The sequence below is a fragment of the Erythrolamprus reginae genome, chromosome 3 (genome assembly GCF_031021105.1).
Source record: "Erythrolamprus reginae isolate rEryReg1 chromosome 3, rEryReg1.hap1, whole genome shotgun sequence".
Taxonomy (NCBI): Eukaryota; Metazoa; Chordata; class Lepidosauria; order Squamata; family Dipsadidae; genus Erythrolamprus; species Erythrolamprus reginae.
The window spans coordinates 224,656,084-224,671,669 of NC_091952.1; the positions used below are offsets into that span (position 1 = coordinate 224,656,084).

A 15,586-nucleotide genomic window follows, 5' to 3' on the forward strand; every position below is an offset into this window, starting at 1 on the left:
GCGTAGGGGGCGTATCTTGTCCTCGCCCCGCCCTCTTTATCCGCACGTGGGTAGCGGAGCCAGCCTGGCGGTGGTGCTGAATCCGCCATGGACGGGCACGGGCGAGCTGGCTCAGCCGCGGTGGCGGCGGAGGAGGAGGAGGGAGAAGCGGAGGAGGAAGAGGGCGGCGCGCTGGAGCTGCTGGCCAGGCAGCAGCGGAAGGAGAAGCGGGAGCTGCAGGGTGAGGGCGGAAGCGGCGGCGGTGGCAGAAATCCGGACAGCGGGAGGAGGATTGCAGAGATTTGCCTTTAAAGCTTGCAGGAGAAAACCTGTATATCCCGAAGCGAGCTACTGCTCTGTGTTGGCAACACACGCTGACCCAGGATGTGCTCCACCCAGTGTCATCAGATTGACTATAGACTGCTTTTTTTCCAGGGCAGGGCAGGGTGGCAATTTCTAGATGACCCTGGCTGGTTTCCCCCCCAAAATGTAACAGATTGAATCAGGTTAGTGTATTTGGGATGAGAGTTCATAAAGAGACGTCGGGATTAGATGGGAAACACGTCCAGGAAGAAGGCAGGGACACAAATCAGGTAATATTGAAGAAAACAGGGACACAAACCAGATTAATGTTCCCATCTAGTCCCAGATAATATTGGGATTAAATGGGAACAAGTCCAGGAAGAAGGCAGGGACACAAACCAGGTAGTTTATTTATTTATTTAAAGATGTTATTTGGGGTTAAATGGGATGGGGAAATACGGAGTAGGGCGGCATACAAATCTAATAAATAAATAAAATAAATAAACATTAGATGCTCCCATCTAATCCCAAATAATGTTGGGATTAAATGGGAAACATGTCCAGGAAGAAGGCAGGGACACAAACAGGTAATATTGAAGAAGGCAGGGACACAAACCAGATTAATGTTCCCATATAATCCCAGGTAATATCGGGATTAGATGGGTACACGTCCAGGAAGAAACCAGGGACACAAAACAGGTAATGTTTATTTATTTAATTGGATTTATATGCTGCCCCTCTTTGAGGATGTTACTTGGGATTAAATGGGATGGGAACATTAGATGTTCCCATCTAATCCCAGGTAATATTGGGATTAGATGGAAAACACGTCCAGGAAGAAGGCAGGGATGCAAACTATGTAATGTTGGCAAGATGATGACATGGGCATCTCAAACTTTTGGCTTGCAAGTGCAACTTGAAGGACATCTTATTTTGTTTCCTCCAGCAGCTCAAGTTGGTACATAACAGCATTCCTTCTTCAGAGTAGGAACAAGTAGGTAGGTAGGGGAGAACAAACAGCCCTGGCACCCTGTGGGCTTCCAGAGTTTAGGGAGCATGTGATTTGGAGTCGCTCCATGTCTGCTTTGACCACATGAATCATAGTATTGCTCTGGCTAAAATCATAATGTGACACGCTAAGATATAAACTAGGGTGGGTTGGTTGGTTGGTTGGATGAATAGTATGGAAGACTCAGTAGTATTTGGCTTATTTGTGGCACATTTGTCACATAAGCAGAGGCACAAAGTTCTGGGTACCAAGGCTAAGGAGCTTTTATGGGTTTCAGCCGCTTCATGAAATGCCTGGAGTGTTGCTATAAGTGAGAATGTGTTGTACAGTATATGAAGTGTCTGCATTGGGATTCGATATGCCTCGATGAGGCGCTTTACATCATCTCACAGTTTTTGACATAGTTTGGCAGGGCACTTGCAAAAGCTGGAAGAAACTTCTGGATGCTTCGGCATGTAGACTACAGCACATCTGCAGCTGCAGCTTCCAACAGTTGCAAGTGTGAATTGAACCAGCAAGTGACATGGTTGCTTCACTTTTAAAAGCAAAAAAGCATGGGGTTTTTTTTGTGCAGAAATGGTACCCTGTGAGAGTGTTTCACCAGAGCATTTGTGAATGTACAATAAATGTACAAAATATGTGTTCTGTATAAACCACACAAAGTCCATTCTCAAAACAAAATAGTATAGAAGGTCTCAAGGGAGGTCAGGCAAAAACCAGAAGAAATGCACTGATTAAAATACTAGCATCATCCTAATATTTAATACCTATAATGGATAAATGTAACAGAAACCAATGTATTGATAAAAATCTTAACATAAGAAAGGACAATAGTCAAAACCCAGTTCTCGATACAAATGGAAATAGACATTTTTGGCTCGAGGATTCCAAACATAAAATCCAGTGTGAAATAATTAAACTCTATTTTAACGTAGAAAATATTTAAATAATGAAATATTACTAACTGCTAACTACTACTAATGTGCATTTTGAGCATATTTTTTTAAAAAATAGCACCCTAAATTAACGATGCTGTCAGAACTTCAATTATAGGCATTTTCTTGAATTATTGCACCAATATGACAGGACTGGAATAATAGAAACTCATGTTGTTGCATCATCAATTATCCTACACTGCCCCATACAGCTTTCTTCCATGCATGGCAAGGGAGAGAATGATAGCCATGTTGCTGCTGCCTGGGTTTTCCTGTTGTCATAAGAACACGAGAAGCTGTGCTAAGTTGAAGGCCTTGCTACAAAAATGACACCTTTATTTTAGTTTGATTAATTAATTAATTTATTTATTTATTAGATTTTTAAGCCGCCATTCTCCTTAGACTCAGGGTGGCTTACAACATGATGTTGGCAATAGCACTTTTTAACAGAGCCAGCATATTGCCCCCACAATCTGGGTCCTCATTTTACCCACCTCGGAAGGATGGAAGGCTGAGTCAACCTTGAGCCAGTGATGAGATTTGAACCGCTGACCTACAGATCTACAGTCAGCTTCAGTGGCTTGCAGTACAGCACTCTACCTGCTGTGCCACCCCGCCACCCGCTTAATCAGGTCTTCCATATAACATCTTTAAAAAATAATCTTTTGAATGAAATATGGTTTTGAAAATCCTTATATTTATATGCACGCTTCTGTTTGCAGTAACTATGAGCCAAGTATTCTGCAATATTCAAAAGTACATAATTAGTATTTTATTTAGTGGATGTACCGTATTTTTCAGAGTATAACACACACCGGCTTATAAGACACATCTTAGTTTGGGGGTAGGGAAATAGGGAAAAAATAATCTGCCTACCAGGTATTGATCTGGCTAATTTTTAATCTGGTCAGACTCAGCACTTTAGTTTGCTGGTTTTGAGCCCATGGGCTTGCTTTTTATCCCCTGGTTGAGAATGAAAAACAGTTTCTAAAACACTTCTCCCTCCCTCTCTCTCTCTTCAGAGAGAATTAAAAAATCAGGCAAAGGGACTGGAACTGCATCACTATTAGCACCTGGCTAGGGCTGAAAAAAGGCTCATCTGATTGTCGGAGGGAGTAGCAATGAAAGAAGCAGGCAAAGGGAAGATGGCTTAGCATGGAAGATTGTGTTAGCACTTTGTTAGGGCTTAAAAAAAAGCTTAGTAAAAGCTGCATCCGGAGTATAAGACGCACCCAATTGTCAGCCTCTTTTTTTGGTGGGGGGGGGGGGGGCGGAGGGCATGCCATTTAGAATTTGTAGGAATTGAGAGGTCTGCATTGCTCAATAAATAAATAACCATTTATGTATACATATATACCTCTCAAACTCAAGTAGGGGAATTACAAAAACCAGGAATAATACAAATTGTTGAAAAAAAATGTACTATTTTATTTAGAACAAGATGTTACTTCCAATAATAGCAATGTCTTTGATTCTACAATTTTCTGTTGATTATGCACCATTAAGTCATGTCAAGTCTTAGAAACCACATAGATAGATGAACTGATAAACGCCAGCCTGGTCCTTCATGGTTTCCAATGTTGCTATTATTGAATCCATCTAACATGCTACTATCTCTTTCTACTTTAGTTGCAGGTTTAGTAGAAAAAGCCAAAGTTACTGTTTTGTCTTCATAGGACAGGCAGAAAAAATTCAGATCAGGTCTTGAATGACCCACAATTACATGGATTTACAGTATCACATGTCACATATTTATTCACATATGTCACGTATTTTTAAAAAAGGAACTATTTTTCATCAAAACACCTCAAACTAATGAGATGAATTAGGTTCGGATTACATAACTGCAGAGCTACATAAAACAGTCTACTTTTAATCATGTATGTCAATTTCATTTGATTTTTGAAACTTTGAAAGTTTTGGGGTCAGCATGGATTAAATTCCATTTAATGTTTTGGATTTTGTTAGTAGGAGGTCATGTAGTAAGACACAGACAATTTTTCATTCTTTTGGGAAGGATGTTTTCTGAAATTCAGTTACTTCAGTTTTATTTGATTTAATAGGCATGTGTAACATAGGTGTTTTTTTTGTTAAACTCAAATCATGAATAATGACAAAAATAATTTAAGACTCTCTTCATTTATCTCACCTGTTTTTGCTTCTGTAGCCAAAATCCAAGGAATGAAAAATACTGTTCCAAAGAATGATAAAAAGAGAAGGAAACAGCTGCTGGATGATGTTGCCAAGCTGGAGTCTGAATTGGAAGAGAAGCACAAAGAGGAAATAAAGAAATTAAAAGAAACATTGCCTGAACAAAATAAAGTATGTGCACCATTTATTTTTGAGATACCTTGAGTTTGTTGAATTTCTAGTTACTAAAAACACCTTGTGTTTTTAAATATTGCCAAGGACTGTTTTCATTCTGAAAATTGTGTTTTGAATTTATTTGTGGGCAACTTGTTATAAAATAAAACAGATGAACAATCACCGGGAAATATATTTGGACACTTTGCAGTGATTTTGTATAAAATTTACATGAGTTTGGGGGAATAAGGTAATTTTAGTGGAAGAAACTTTATCCAGCTCTAGAGGTCCAAGATGGAACCTCAAGGTTAGATGAAAGTAAAGCATTCTTTCTCTCTAACTGAAAGAGATCAAGAGAATTGGCCACTGCAAGAAGGGCGCACAAGGACTCTGGAAGAAGGCCTGACACAGCCCACCAATATCTCATGTAAGGCCAGGATGGGTGCACTTTGGCAGCTTTAGAAGGAAGGAAATAGTGAAGGATAGCTGGGGGATCAGGAACGGCTGAGTCCAGAGCAATGGGGCCTTTGTGCTGTAGCACTGGGGTGGCTAGCTATGGTATGGGGTTTTAAGTGGCACTCAATGAAGGTGGCTTTGCTGGCGGTGCTGAGAGTGAGCTATGAGAGCACTGGCAGCTGGTTTAGGCTTGAAGGACATGGGTCTCTACCACCACCACTGCCTATAATTGCCACTGTTAGAGCAGCTAAAAGGGCATAGATGCATGGGAGATAGGAGATGGGGGATTGAAGAAGAGGCAGTCACTTACCTCATTGAGAGCTTAAGGCTCAAAGCAAGAATAGTTTTGATCAGGGTGGATCCTTTACTAACCCCTGGCGGGATTCAGTTAAGGATGGCAACAGGGATTTCTGTTGCTAAGTGATGCAGTCATGTGACATCACATTTTACAATTGCGTGGTTTAACAACAGGAGTTGCAATTCCAATTACTCTTTGTAATCTGAGGACAAGCTATATTTATTAGCATTGGTATTATAGTTCTGATTTTAGTAGGAACCTGGTGCCGCATGTTGGGATTGCGTGCATCAGAAGTGTAAAACTTGTTTATTTCATTCTTTCCCCAAACATAATGGGATTTAATACAATTTCCGATAGGTGGGGTTCTCTGGTTGGCTACTTACCAGAAGAGAAAAAGTCTCTCAAACTAACTGGGAACTAGAATTAACACAGAATCATGTAGAGAGATGATTATAGAGAATGATGGCTGTAGTAGAAATGGTATAAAATATTAAGAGAGGGTGAAATTTTAAACATAGCTTCTGTTAAAATGGAAGGGCTATGATAATTTTTTTGTGAAATATTTCAAGTAATTTCTATTTATTATTTAGGAATATTTGGCAAGTCTAAATATTGCAAAACTGGAGATTGAGAGCAGAGAGGAGACCCAGCCTGCTAAAATATCAAAAGCACAGAAGAGGCGGGTAAGATGATTTCAGCGTTAATTCATTAGACTGTGTGTAGGTTTGCAACAAAGTGCAAGGTGTCATCTTTAATGCGGTATCTATGGGATGATTCTAGAACCTGATTCCTGTCCCAAGGGTCAATGGAAGTCATATTTGGAATATTTTGGGCAGAGAAGGATCAGACATGAACCAATGCACACCCATCCACTGGATGAGATGCTATGTGGGGCATTGGATTTTCCAAAATACTTTTTTAGTTTGCAAGCCAAATTATTCCTCTTTTCAGAATGGCAGTTGTAGTGTTCTGGGGTCATGTGCACTTAGACTTATATATCACTTTATAGTGCTTTACAGCCTTCTCTAAGTGGATTAGAGAGTCACCATTTTGCCCCCAACAGTCTGGGTGCCCATTATTCTGACCTCAGAAGGATGGAAAGCTGAGTCAACCTTGAGCCAGGTGTGAATCAATCTGCCAAACCGCTGGTACCAGCAGATGGCAGAAATAGCCTACAATACTGCATTTTAACCACTGTGACACCACAGCTTTGCAACTTTCAAAGTCAAAGTCAATAAGACAAGATATATTTGCTTAATGGCCACATGATTCATTCAACTTCAGTGATTCACTTAATAATTATGGAAAAAATTCCTAAAATGGGGTGCAACTCACTTACCAACCACTTTGTTAATTCTGGTCCCAATTGTGGTCGAAAGTTGGGGACTACTTTTAAAATAGATGCTTTCCAATCTACGACTGCCATATTTGAGGGTTAGATGTATGAAGGCAAGGATCTACTTTTTCCTATTACAGTGGTACCTCGACATACGAGTTTAATTCGTTCCAGACCTGAGCTCGTAAATCGATCAACTCATATCTCGAATGAATGCCTTTAGACTTTGTTTTTCGCGCCGAGATAACCAGAAGCAAGGAGATTCTTGCGCCACCTAGTGGAAGCTCGGCTCGTATCCTGAATTTGAGCTTGGGTGTTGAACAGAAATTTCGCTCATGTTGGGGCTCATAACTTGGAATACTCGCATGTGGAGCAGCTCGTATCTAGAGGTACCACTGTACTTCTTCCCATTATGCTATCCCTCATTTTATTCCAGATGATTTTCTTTGCCTCCAGAGAGCTGTCTCAGGATTGTAGGATGAAGGAGAGATTCCTTCAGTTCCCAAGGCATATTTCTGCTAAATGTGATTCTGGATTCTACCAAATGTTGTTGATTTTTTTTTCATGAAGTAACAATAAGAAAACTGCTCATAATAGGACTGCCAGAATTTGACAGCTTAATCCCTACAGCACTCTGCTTGTACTTTACTGGTGACAAACATCCTAGTTTGCCAAATAAACGCCACTGATCAATAACAAAAGACAACATTGTTATGAAACACATTTAACAACACATTATATTGTTAACATCCACCTGGAAATTGTATTTTAAATGCTGTGAAATATTATTCTGAGATGAAGAGTAAAGAATGAAAAAAATCACAAAGGATAAATCTTCAGGCAAGCTGATTTTATTTATTTATTAGATTTGCATGCCGCCCGTCTCCGTAGACTCGGGGCGGCTCACAACAGCAATAGAACAATTCATAACAAATCTAATAATTTAAAAACATTTTTTAAAAACCCATTATTAATCAGACATACATACAAACATACCATACATAAATTGTATAGGCCCGGGGAGATATCTCAATTCCCCCGTGCCTGGCGGCAAAGGTGGGTTTTAAGGAGTTTACGGAAGGCAAGGAGAGTGGGGGCAGTTCTAATCTCCGCGGGGAGCTGGTTCCAGAGAGTCAGGGCCACCACAGCGAAGGCTCTTCCTCTGGGACCCGCCAAACAACATTGTTTAGTTGACGGGACCCAGAGAAGGCCAACTCTGTGGGACCTAACCGGTCGCTGGGATTCGTGTGGCAGAAGGCGGTCCCGGGGATATTCTGGTCCGATGCCATGAAGGGCTCTTTAGGTCATAACCAACACTTTGAATTGTGACCGGAAATTGATCGGCAACCAATGTAGACTGCGGAGTGTTGGTGTGACATGGGCATACCTGGGGAAGCCCATGATTGCTCTCGCAGCTGCATTCTGCACGATCTGAAGCTTCCGAACACTTTTCAAAGGTAGCCCCATGTAGAGAGTGTTACAGTAGTCAAATCTCGAGGTGATGAGGGCATGAGTGACTGTGAGCAGTGACTCCCAGTCCAGATAGGGCCGCAACTGGTGCACCAGGCGAACCTGGGCAAACATCCCCCTGGCCACAGCTGAAAGATGGTTCTCTAATGTGAGCTGTGGATCTTGTTCTTCAGTTCAGCAAGCTGAAGTTGAAAGCATATGACACTGTCTTTTATTTGAAAGACTTCTTTTGAAAAGCAGACTTTGTGCATTTGAAATGTCTTGATAAAAGTATACTATTGAAAATTCAACATTATGACTAAGTATTTTGCTCATTTTCTTCAACTCCATGAGCCAAACTGAACCCATATATTTCTAAAACTCTTGTCATGGTCTTTAACTGGGGAGTACATCACAGGGCAACAGTTTTTGAACCAAGGTGCCTTAGATGGACTAACATTCAGAATGTGTCCAAAATCTGGAAGCTATGACTCCTGCGGGAATGAAATTTGGGGACGTTATGGCAACTTTAGTGCTTCTACAGCTATAGTCATGTAATCTTCATTCTCAAAATTCTGTGACAGTTTCCAAACCAGTTTTGCAAACCCTTGCTTTCTCCCCACTCAGCAGCATTCACTTTCCTTCCTGCAAAGGAAGGGAAGGAAGAAGGGTTGGTTTTCCTTGCTCCCTGCCATATCCAACAAGGAAATATATCTAAAACAATGAACCAACAGTGTACACGTTGTCTAATATATGAGGGTCACCCAGAAGGTAATGCACCACATTTTTTTTCTCAGCCTACAGTAATGGTACAAGTGCAAAACTTTAGATATACATTATTTGAATTGTCAGGAGTGCATGTGCAAATTTTGTGTTTCTTCAGACAGATAGCGTAGCAGTGTTTCGAAATGTCGTCTGTAAGTGATGTACGTTACAAGCAGCGTGTCACCATTGAATTTCTCACTGCAGAGAAAGAAACTGTTGGGAACATTCACAAACGTTTGTGCACAGTTTATGGAGAATCTGCAGTCGACAGAAGTACGGTTAGTCACTGGGCACAGAGGGTGAGGCCATTAGAGGTGATTCGCACAGTGCAGAAATAGCTTCGTGACCAGTACAAGGAGTGGTACTGATAGGGCATACACACCCTTGTGTCTCACTGGAGGAAGGCCATAGAACGGGATGGAGATTATGTGAAAAAATAGGGAGTGTAGAAGATACATCATTCTTTCTTGTGTGTAAGTTTCATAGTGTTCAATAAATAATTGTTGAAGAAAAAAATGTGGTGCATTACTTTCTGGGCAACCCTCATAATATCATAAGTACCTGAAAAGGTTAAACTCTATAGGCTGTATTCAAATATGGCATGGACTATTGTAAAATTGCAGTGTTTTGCTGTGTTTCATCACAGGATAAAAAAGCAGCTCTGGAAAAGGAAAGAGAAGAAAGAATAGCAGAAGCCGAGATAGAAAATTTAACAGGTGCTAGGCACCTTGAAAGCCAGAAACTTGCAAACATTTTAGCCTTAAGGCAGTTGGAAATTAAGCAAATCCCATCTGATGGGCATTGTCTGTATAGAGCTATTGAAGATCAGCTCAAAGAACAACAAAACCTGTGGCCAGTTTCAACCCTCAGAAGTCAGACGGCAGAGTATATGAGAAGTCACGTGGATGACTTTCTACCATTTCTGACCAACCCAAATACAGGAGATTTGTACAGCCAAGGTAGGTAAAGGTCTTCTACTTAAAAAAATAAAAACATGTCATTACAGAGAATATTAGCTTCAGTATGGTTCAGATACTTAGCTGTGCTGTATAATCTGCACAGCAGCGTTTTTCAAACTTGGCAACTTTAAGATGTGTAGACATCAACTGCCAGAATTCCCCAGCCAGCATACAACTACCTAATATAAATATGCAGTCTCTCTTTTAATATGTTGATTGATGGCCTTCCTCTCTCTGTGTCTTTCTCTGTCACATTCATACAAATATGTACCGTATGTTTTGGAATATAAGACATACCTTTCCCATCCCTAAAAGAGGATGGAAATGTTGGTGCGTCTTATACACTGAATACAGCCATTTTTGGCCTCCTGAAGCCCCACCTCAGCGTCCCATATTTGTGAAAAATGGGCCTGTTTTTGCAAACAATGGGGCACACAGAGGGTTTGCTAGATCTGCAGAGTGCTCCTGGGGGCCAGGAAGAACATAATCTTTTTTTTAACCTCTTTTTTTCTTACCTCTTCGAAATCTTGATGTGTCTTATATATCAGTGTGTCTTACAGTCCCAAAAATATGGTGTGCAGTGTTCCCTCTAATTTTTTTGGGGGGGTGGGGGTGGGCGGAAAAGTATAGTGTCTGAGCGGCAGTCCCTTCGGGACTGGGCGGCACAGAAATAATAAATAATAAATAAACAAACAAATAAACAAATAAATAAACAAACAAATAAATAAAAAACCCACCCTGTTTTGCCTCAGAGAATTTCAAAATAAAATACTGTACTGTGTGTCTATAACAGTGAGCTCATAATAGGGCAACTCTATCAATATCAAAATGCCACTTAAATAGTTGAGCTAGTTTCAAACTAGATTTTGATTTTCTTTCTCTCTTCCTTACTCCCATTCTTTTTCTTTCTCTTTTCCTTCCTCTCTTTTTTCTATCTGTTTCTCTCTCTTCCTCTCTCTCTCCTTCCCTCTCACTCTTTCCCTCTCGGCTTCTGGGCAGGTTTGGAAAACTCTGAGTTGATGATGATTTTTAAGTGAGCGATTGCTCACTGCTCAGCTTAGAGGGAACTATGATGGTGTGTGTGTATGTACCTCTTTTTTTCCTTTTTTTTTTACCTCTTTGAAATCTTGGTGTGTCTTATATACCAGTATGTCTTAACAGTCCAAAAAATATGGGGTGTGTGTATTTATTTATTTATTGGATTTGTATGTCGCCCCTCTCCGGAGACTCGGGGCGGCTAACAGCAATAATAAGACAGCGTACAATAATAATCGAATAATAAAAATGATTAAAAACCCCATTAATATAAAAACCAAACATACATACAGACATACCATGCATAAAATTGTAAAGGCCTAGGGGGAAAGAATATCTCAATTCCCCCATGCCTGGCAGCAGAGGTGGGTTTTAAGTAGCTTACGAAAGGCAAGGAGGGTGGGGGCAATTCTAATCTCTGGGGGGAGTTGGTTCCAGAGGGCCGGGGCCGTCACGGAGAAGGCTCTTCCCCTGGGTCCCGCCAAGCGGCATTGTTTAGTTGACGGGACCCGGAGAAGATACGTATATACGTACTATATTTTTCAGAATATAAGATGAACTTTAGTTTTGGGGGAGGAAAATAGGGCCAAAAAAATCTGCCTACCAGGTATACATCTGGCTAGCATCCTTAGTCTGGTTAACTTTAGCACATTATTTAATCTCTGGGTTAGGGCTTAAAAAAACCTTACTCAGAGTGAGTAGCAAAGACTTAGGGCTGGAAAACACCTTCTTCAAAGCAATTAGCAAGAAAAAAAACCCTGCAAGAGCCAGGAAGATTGTTAGCACCCTGTTAGGCTGGGGGGGAAAAGCTTTGAAAAAGTTACATTCAGAGTATAAAACACATCTAAATTTTCAGCCTCTTTTGGGGGAAAAGGTGCATCTTATTCTTCGAAAAATGCAGCATGTATTTCTGTGTGTTTCATTATCAGCAAAAATATGCTGTGTGTGTATACACACACAGGCACCCCCCCCCCCATATTTTTCGGAGTATAAGAGGCACTGGTGTATAAGACGCACCAAAATTTCGAAGAGATAAGTAAGAAAAATAAGTTTTGATTCTCCCCGGCCCCTAGGAACACTCTACCCCCAGGCGCACTCTGCTATAGATACCCAGCATCTTTAGGGTAGAGGTAAATGAACCAATATATGCAAAAAAAAATTTTTTTAATTATTTAGTCATAAATAAAAACAAATCTCCACATGTCTTTGTTCCTAACGAAAAATGATGGTAACGTTATCTCTAGTACTTTTTCTGAACCATATTTATGAAGTAGAGAAACATCTCAGAGCATGAAAACTTATTAATTAGGCACAATAAATTTTTACTATTAAACTTTAGTAAATTAAACCTTTTCTTTTTTTCTGTTTCATACGTTTGTCATCATTATCTATTTTGTCTTTTTGAGGGTGATAGTGTATATATATCGCTCAAAAAAAATAAAGGGAACACTCAAATAACACATCCTAGATCTGAATGGATGACATATTCTCATTGAATACTTTGTTCTGTACAAAGTTGAATGTGCACAACAGCATGTGAAATGGATTGTCAATCAGTGTTGCTTCCTAAGTGGACAGTTTGATTTCACAGAAACGTGACTGACTTGAAGTTATATTATGCTATTTAAGTGTTCACTTTATTTTTTTGAGCAGTGTACATTTTTGAGTTTTTTTGCTTTGTGTTTTCTTTTGCAAGTGTTTATATTCTACAAGCTTCCTTTTGCCATTCTATTTTTTTAAAAGATTATCCCCCCCCCCCCCCAAATTTTAAAAATTGTGATGCTTTTTTTTCCTGCAGAGGAATTTGAAAAATACTGTTCCGATATAGCAAACACTGCTTCATGGGGTGGTCAGTTAGAAGTAAGTATGGCATGCTATACTTTTTGATTAAATATTTATGATATTATAGAAAGCACTAGTGAGTTGAGTTTATTCTCCAGGAGAGGAACACCTACAGTATTTTCCTAGATATTTAAAAGAATTTTCCAAGATATTTAAAAGAAATAGGGAAAATTGTTAGGCAGTGAGGATTGGGGTGAAAATACTGAACATTTTTTCATATTGGAAACGTGTCATGTTTAGATGCTTACTTTTCTCATGTTTACTGAGGGTCTTACTTGGCCTATATAAATCATATAGGTAGTCTTTAGTTAAAGATCTAATTTGGATGTTTAATTATCTGGAGCTAGTAGAATTATTATGTATGCTTTTGTAGCAAAATCTTTTGTTGAGATACAGAAGTGAAAAAGATAAGGTTAAAATGTAAATTAAAATGTGATTTTGCTTTACAGCTAAGAGCTTTATCACATATCTTGCAAACACCAATTGAAGTCATTCAGATGGATTCCCCTCCTATTATTGTTGGTGAAGAATACAGTAAGAAACCACTAATACTTGTGTGAGTAAACACGTTAAATGTTGAACTTCAAAACAATTTTTGTTTATACTTGAAATACAATTAAGAAATAAACTTTATAAAACCAGATAGGTCTGGTTTTGCACCTTTTTCATAGTTTAGAAACACATGCAGAAGTTTAATATTAATATTCAGTTAGGTCCCACAGAGTTGGCCTTCTCCGGGTCCCGTCGACTAAACAATGTCATTTGGTGGGTCCCAGGGGAAGAGCCTTCTCTGTGGCGGCCCTGACCCTCTGGAACCAACTCCCCCCAGAGATCAGAATTGCCCCCAACCTCCCACCCTCCTTGCCTTTCGCAAGCTCCTTAAAACCCACCTCTATTGTCAGGCATGGGGGAACTGAGATATGCCCTTCCCCCTAGGCCTATACAATTTATGCATGGTATATTTGTGTGTATGTTTGGTTTTTTTTAAATTAGGGTTTTTAAAATTATTTTAAATATTAGATTTGTTATATGTTGTTTCACTATTGTTAGCCGCCCCGAGTCTACGGAGAGGGGTGGCATACAAATCCAACAAATAAATAAATAAAGTAACAGAAATCTGTAGGTTGCTACTTGTTAAAATAAAAAATAAAAGCCACCCCAAGAATAAGAGAACCTTCTTTCTTATGGAAAATGAACTCAGTTTAAGAAAAGAGAATATTGATTTAAGCAATGTCTTTCAGTTGTATGGTAATAACTTTTAATGACAAAAACTGAATTTTCTCATTTTATTTGTTAATTTACTCCTTTTTATTTAAGATATGTGTATGACCACCCATATCTTAGAATGTAACTTTGGGAAGCCATACAATCTTTTAAAATAAATAATGTGGTAACATATCAAATGTGCACGTGCTGTTTTAATTTGGTGGAAGTGCTTGTATTTTTCACATATGTTTTTCTTTTAGGTACATGAGACATGCGTATGGATTAGGTGAACATTATAATTCTGTAAAAACTCTTTTGGAAAACGCTGCAGAAAATGAAAGCTAATACACAGTTCATCAGAAGACATGAATGATGGCTACAATTTTACTAAGGGTCTCTATATAGGTCTTAAAACGAATTCTCAATTCTTTAATAAGGCATACAGGGTTATACAAACACACAAATATCGCATGTGTGTCTGTATATATGAGATCTCTTATCTGCACTACTGTTTAAATCATGTTTTTTTTTAAAAAAAAATCTGATGTGTTTCTAATGTATCTCATAATAAATTGTGGGTTATATTTCTTTTGTTTGCTTTACTTCTTTTATTTTAACAGGAAAGCCACTGGTATACAATACATACATGCACAGACATCCAATATTGCATTACGGTTCAGTTGTTATGGACACCAATAATAAAATAATTATAAAAGTCACTGACATCTGAAATTGCTGAGCTGTTATAATACTTTTAAAGATGAATTGTTCTGAGTATTGAATCCCCTTTCCTGAAATACTCATATTGTTTTTATTTCGGGTTGTGGCAGAAGAGTTCCTGATTCTGAAATGCAAAAACCTCAGATCATTAAAGTATAAGAAGCAGTCTTACTATATTGATTCCTCTAGCTCAGTTTACAGTAATAGTAATCAGTATAAATAGATACTTCACCAACTCACCTTGGAATTGCCAGGAATCTTTCGCAGGCAAAGCACATGTTTTCCAATAAAGTAGAATATTTTCTTTTGAAAGTAGAACTTTATAAGACTTTTGAACTGATCTTTCTTAGTTAACAGGGTAATCCTTTCTTTATGCAACATCTAAGTAGAATATCTGCTGAAGACTACTATGTGCTATTATCTGTTTTAGATACTATATTTTTTGGAAAAATCTACCTACCAGGTATTCATCTGGCTTGCGTTCTTAGTCTGTTCAGCTTCAGCACATTATTTTATCCCCTAGTTAGGGATGAAAAAGCTGTTTTCAGAGGGAATATGAATGAAAAAAGGCCTGCAATGACTTAGGGCTGGAAAAACTTCCTTAGGAGGGAGTAAGAAGCTGGGAAGATTGTTAGCACCTAGTTAGGGCTTGGAAAAAAAGCTTCGAAAAAGCTACATTTGGAATATAAGTATGCACCCAAATTTTCAGCCTCTTTTAGGGAGGAAAAAGGTGCGACTTATACTCAGAAAAATATGGTAGGTATTAGAAAGTTCAGTATATTGAACACTGTTCAGTTTAAAACAAAATAGTGTCTCCACCTGGGTATTTTAACTTTTTACTTTATCAATTATATTGAAAACAGGAAGATTGGATTATAATATTGCTATAGAATACATATTGCCACATACATCCCACAATTACAATATGTTTCAAGAAAAGAAACAATTTCCCTTGTAAAGCATGATTGATGAATATATCCAGCAGGCCAT

At 38.9% G+C, this 15,586-nt stretch overlaps 1 protein-coding gene across 1 annotated transcript; it reads left to right on the forward strand.

The window, feature by feature from the left end:
- OTUD6B (OTU deubiquitinase 6B) lies at positions 1-14,464 on the forward strand. The gene is made up of 7 exons (XM_070749213.1): positions 1-220; positions 4,394-4,548; positions 5,875-5,967; positions 9,481-9,793; positions 12,627-12,688; positions 13,120-13,226; positions 14,137-14,464. Exons 1-7 carry the CDS (start codon positions 88-90, stop codon positions 14,219-14,221), a joined length of 948 nt encoding a protein of 315 aa, XP_070605314.1. The 5' UTR covers positions 1-87; the 3' UTR covers positions 14,222-14,464.
- Positions 14,465-15,586: the final 1,122 nt, after the last annotated feature.

Excerpts from the sequence above, each read along its gene's own strand:
- OTUD6B (XM_070749213.1), top strand. The coding sequence starts at position 88 with ATGGACGGGCACGGGCGAGCTGGCTCAGCCGCGGTGGCGGCGGAGGAG. Across the intron at positions 221-4,393 it reads GGAGAAGCGGGAGCTGCAGG|CCAAAATCCAAGGAATGAAA; the intron begins GTGAGGGCGGAA and ends TTGCTTCTGTAG. Across the intron at positions 12,689-13,119 it reads CATGGGGTGGTCAGTTAGAA|CTAAGAGCTTTATCACATAT; the intron begins GTAAGTATGGCA and ends TTTGCTTTACAG.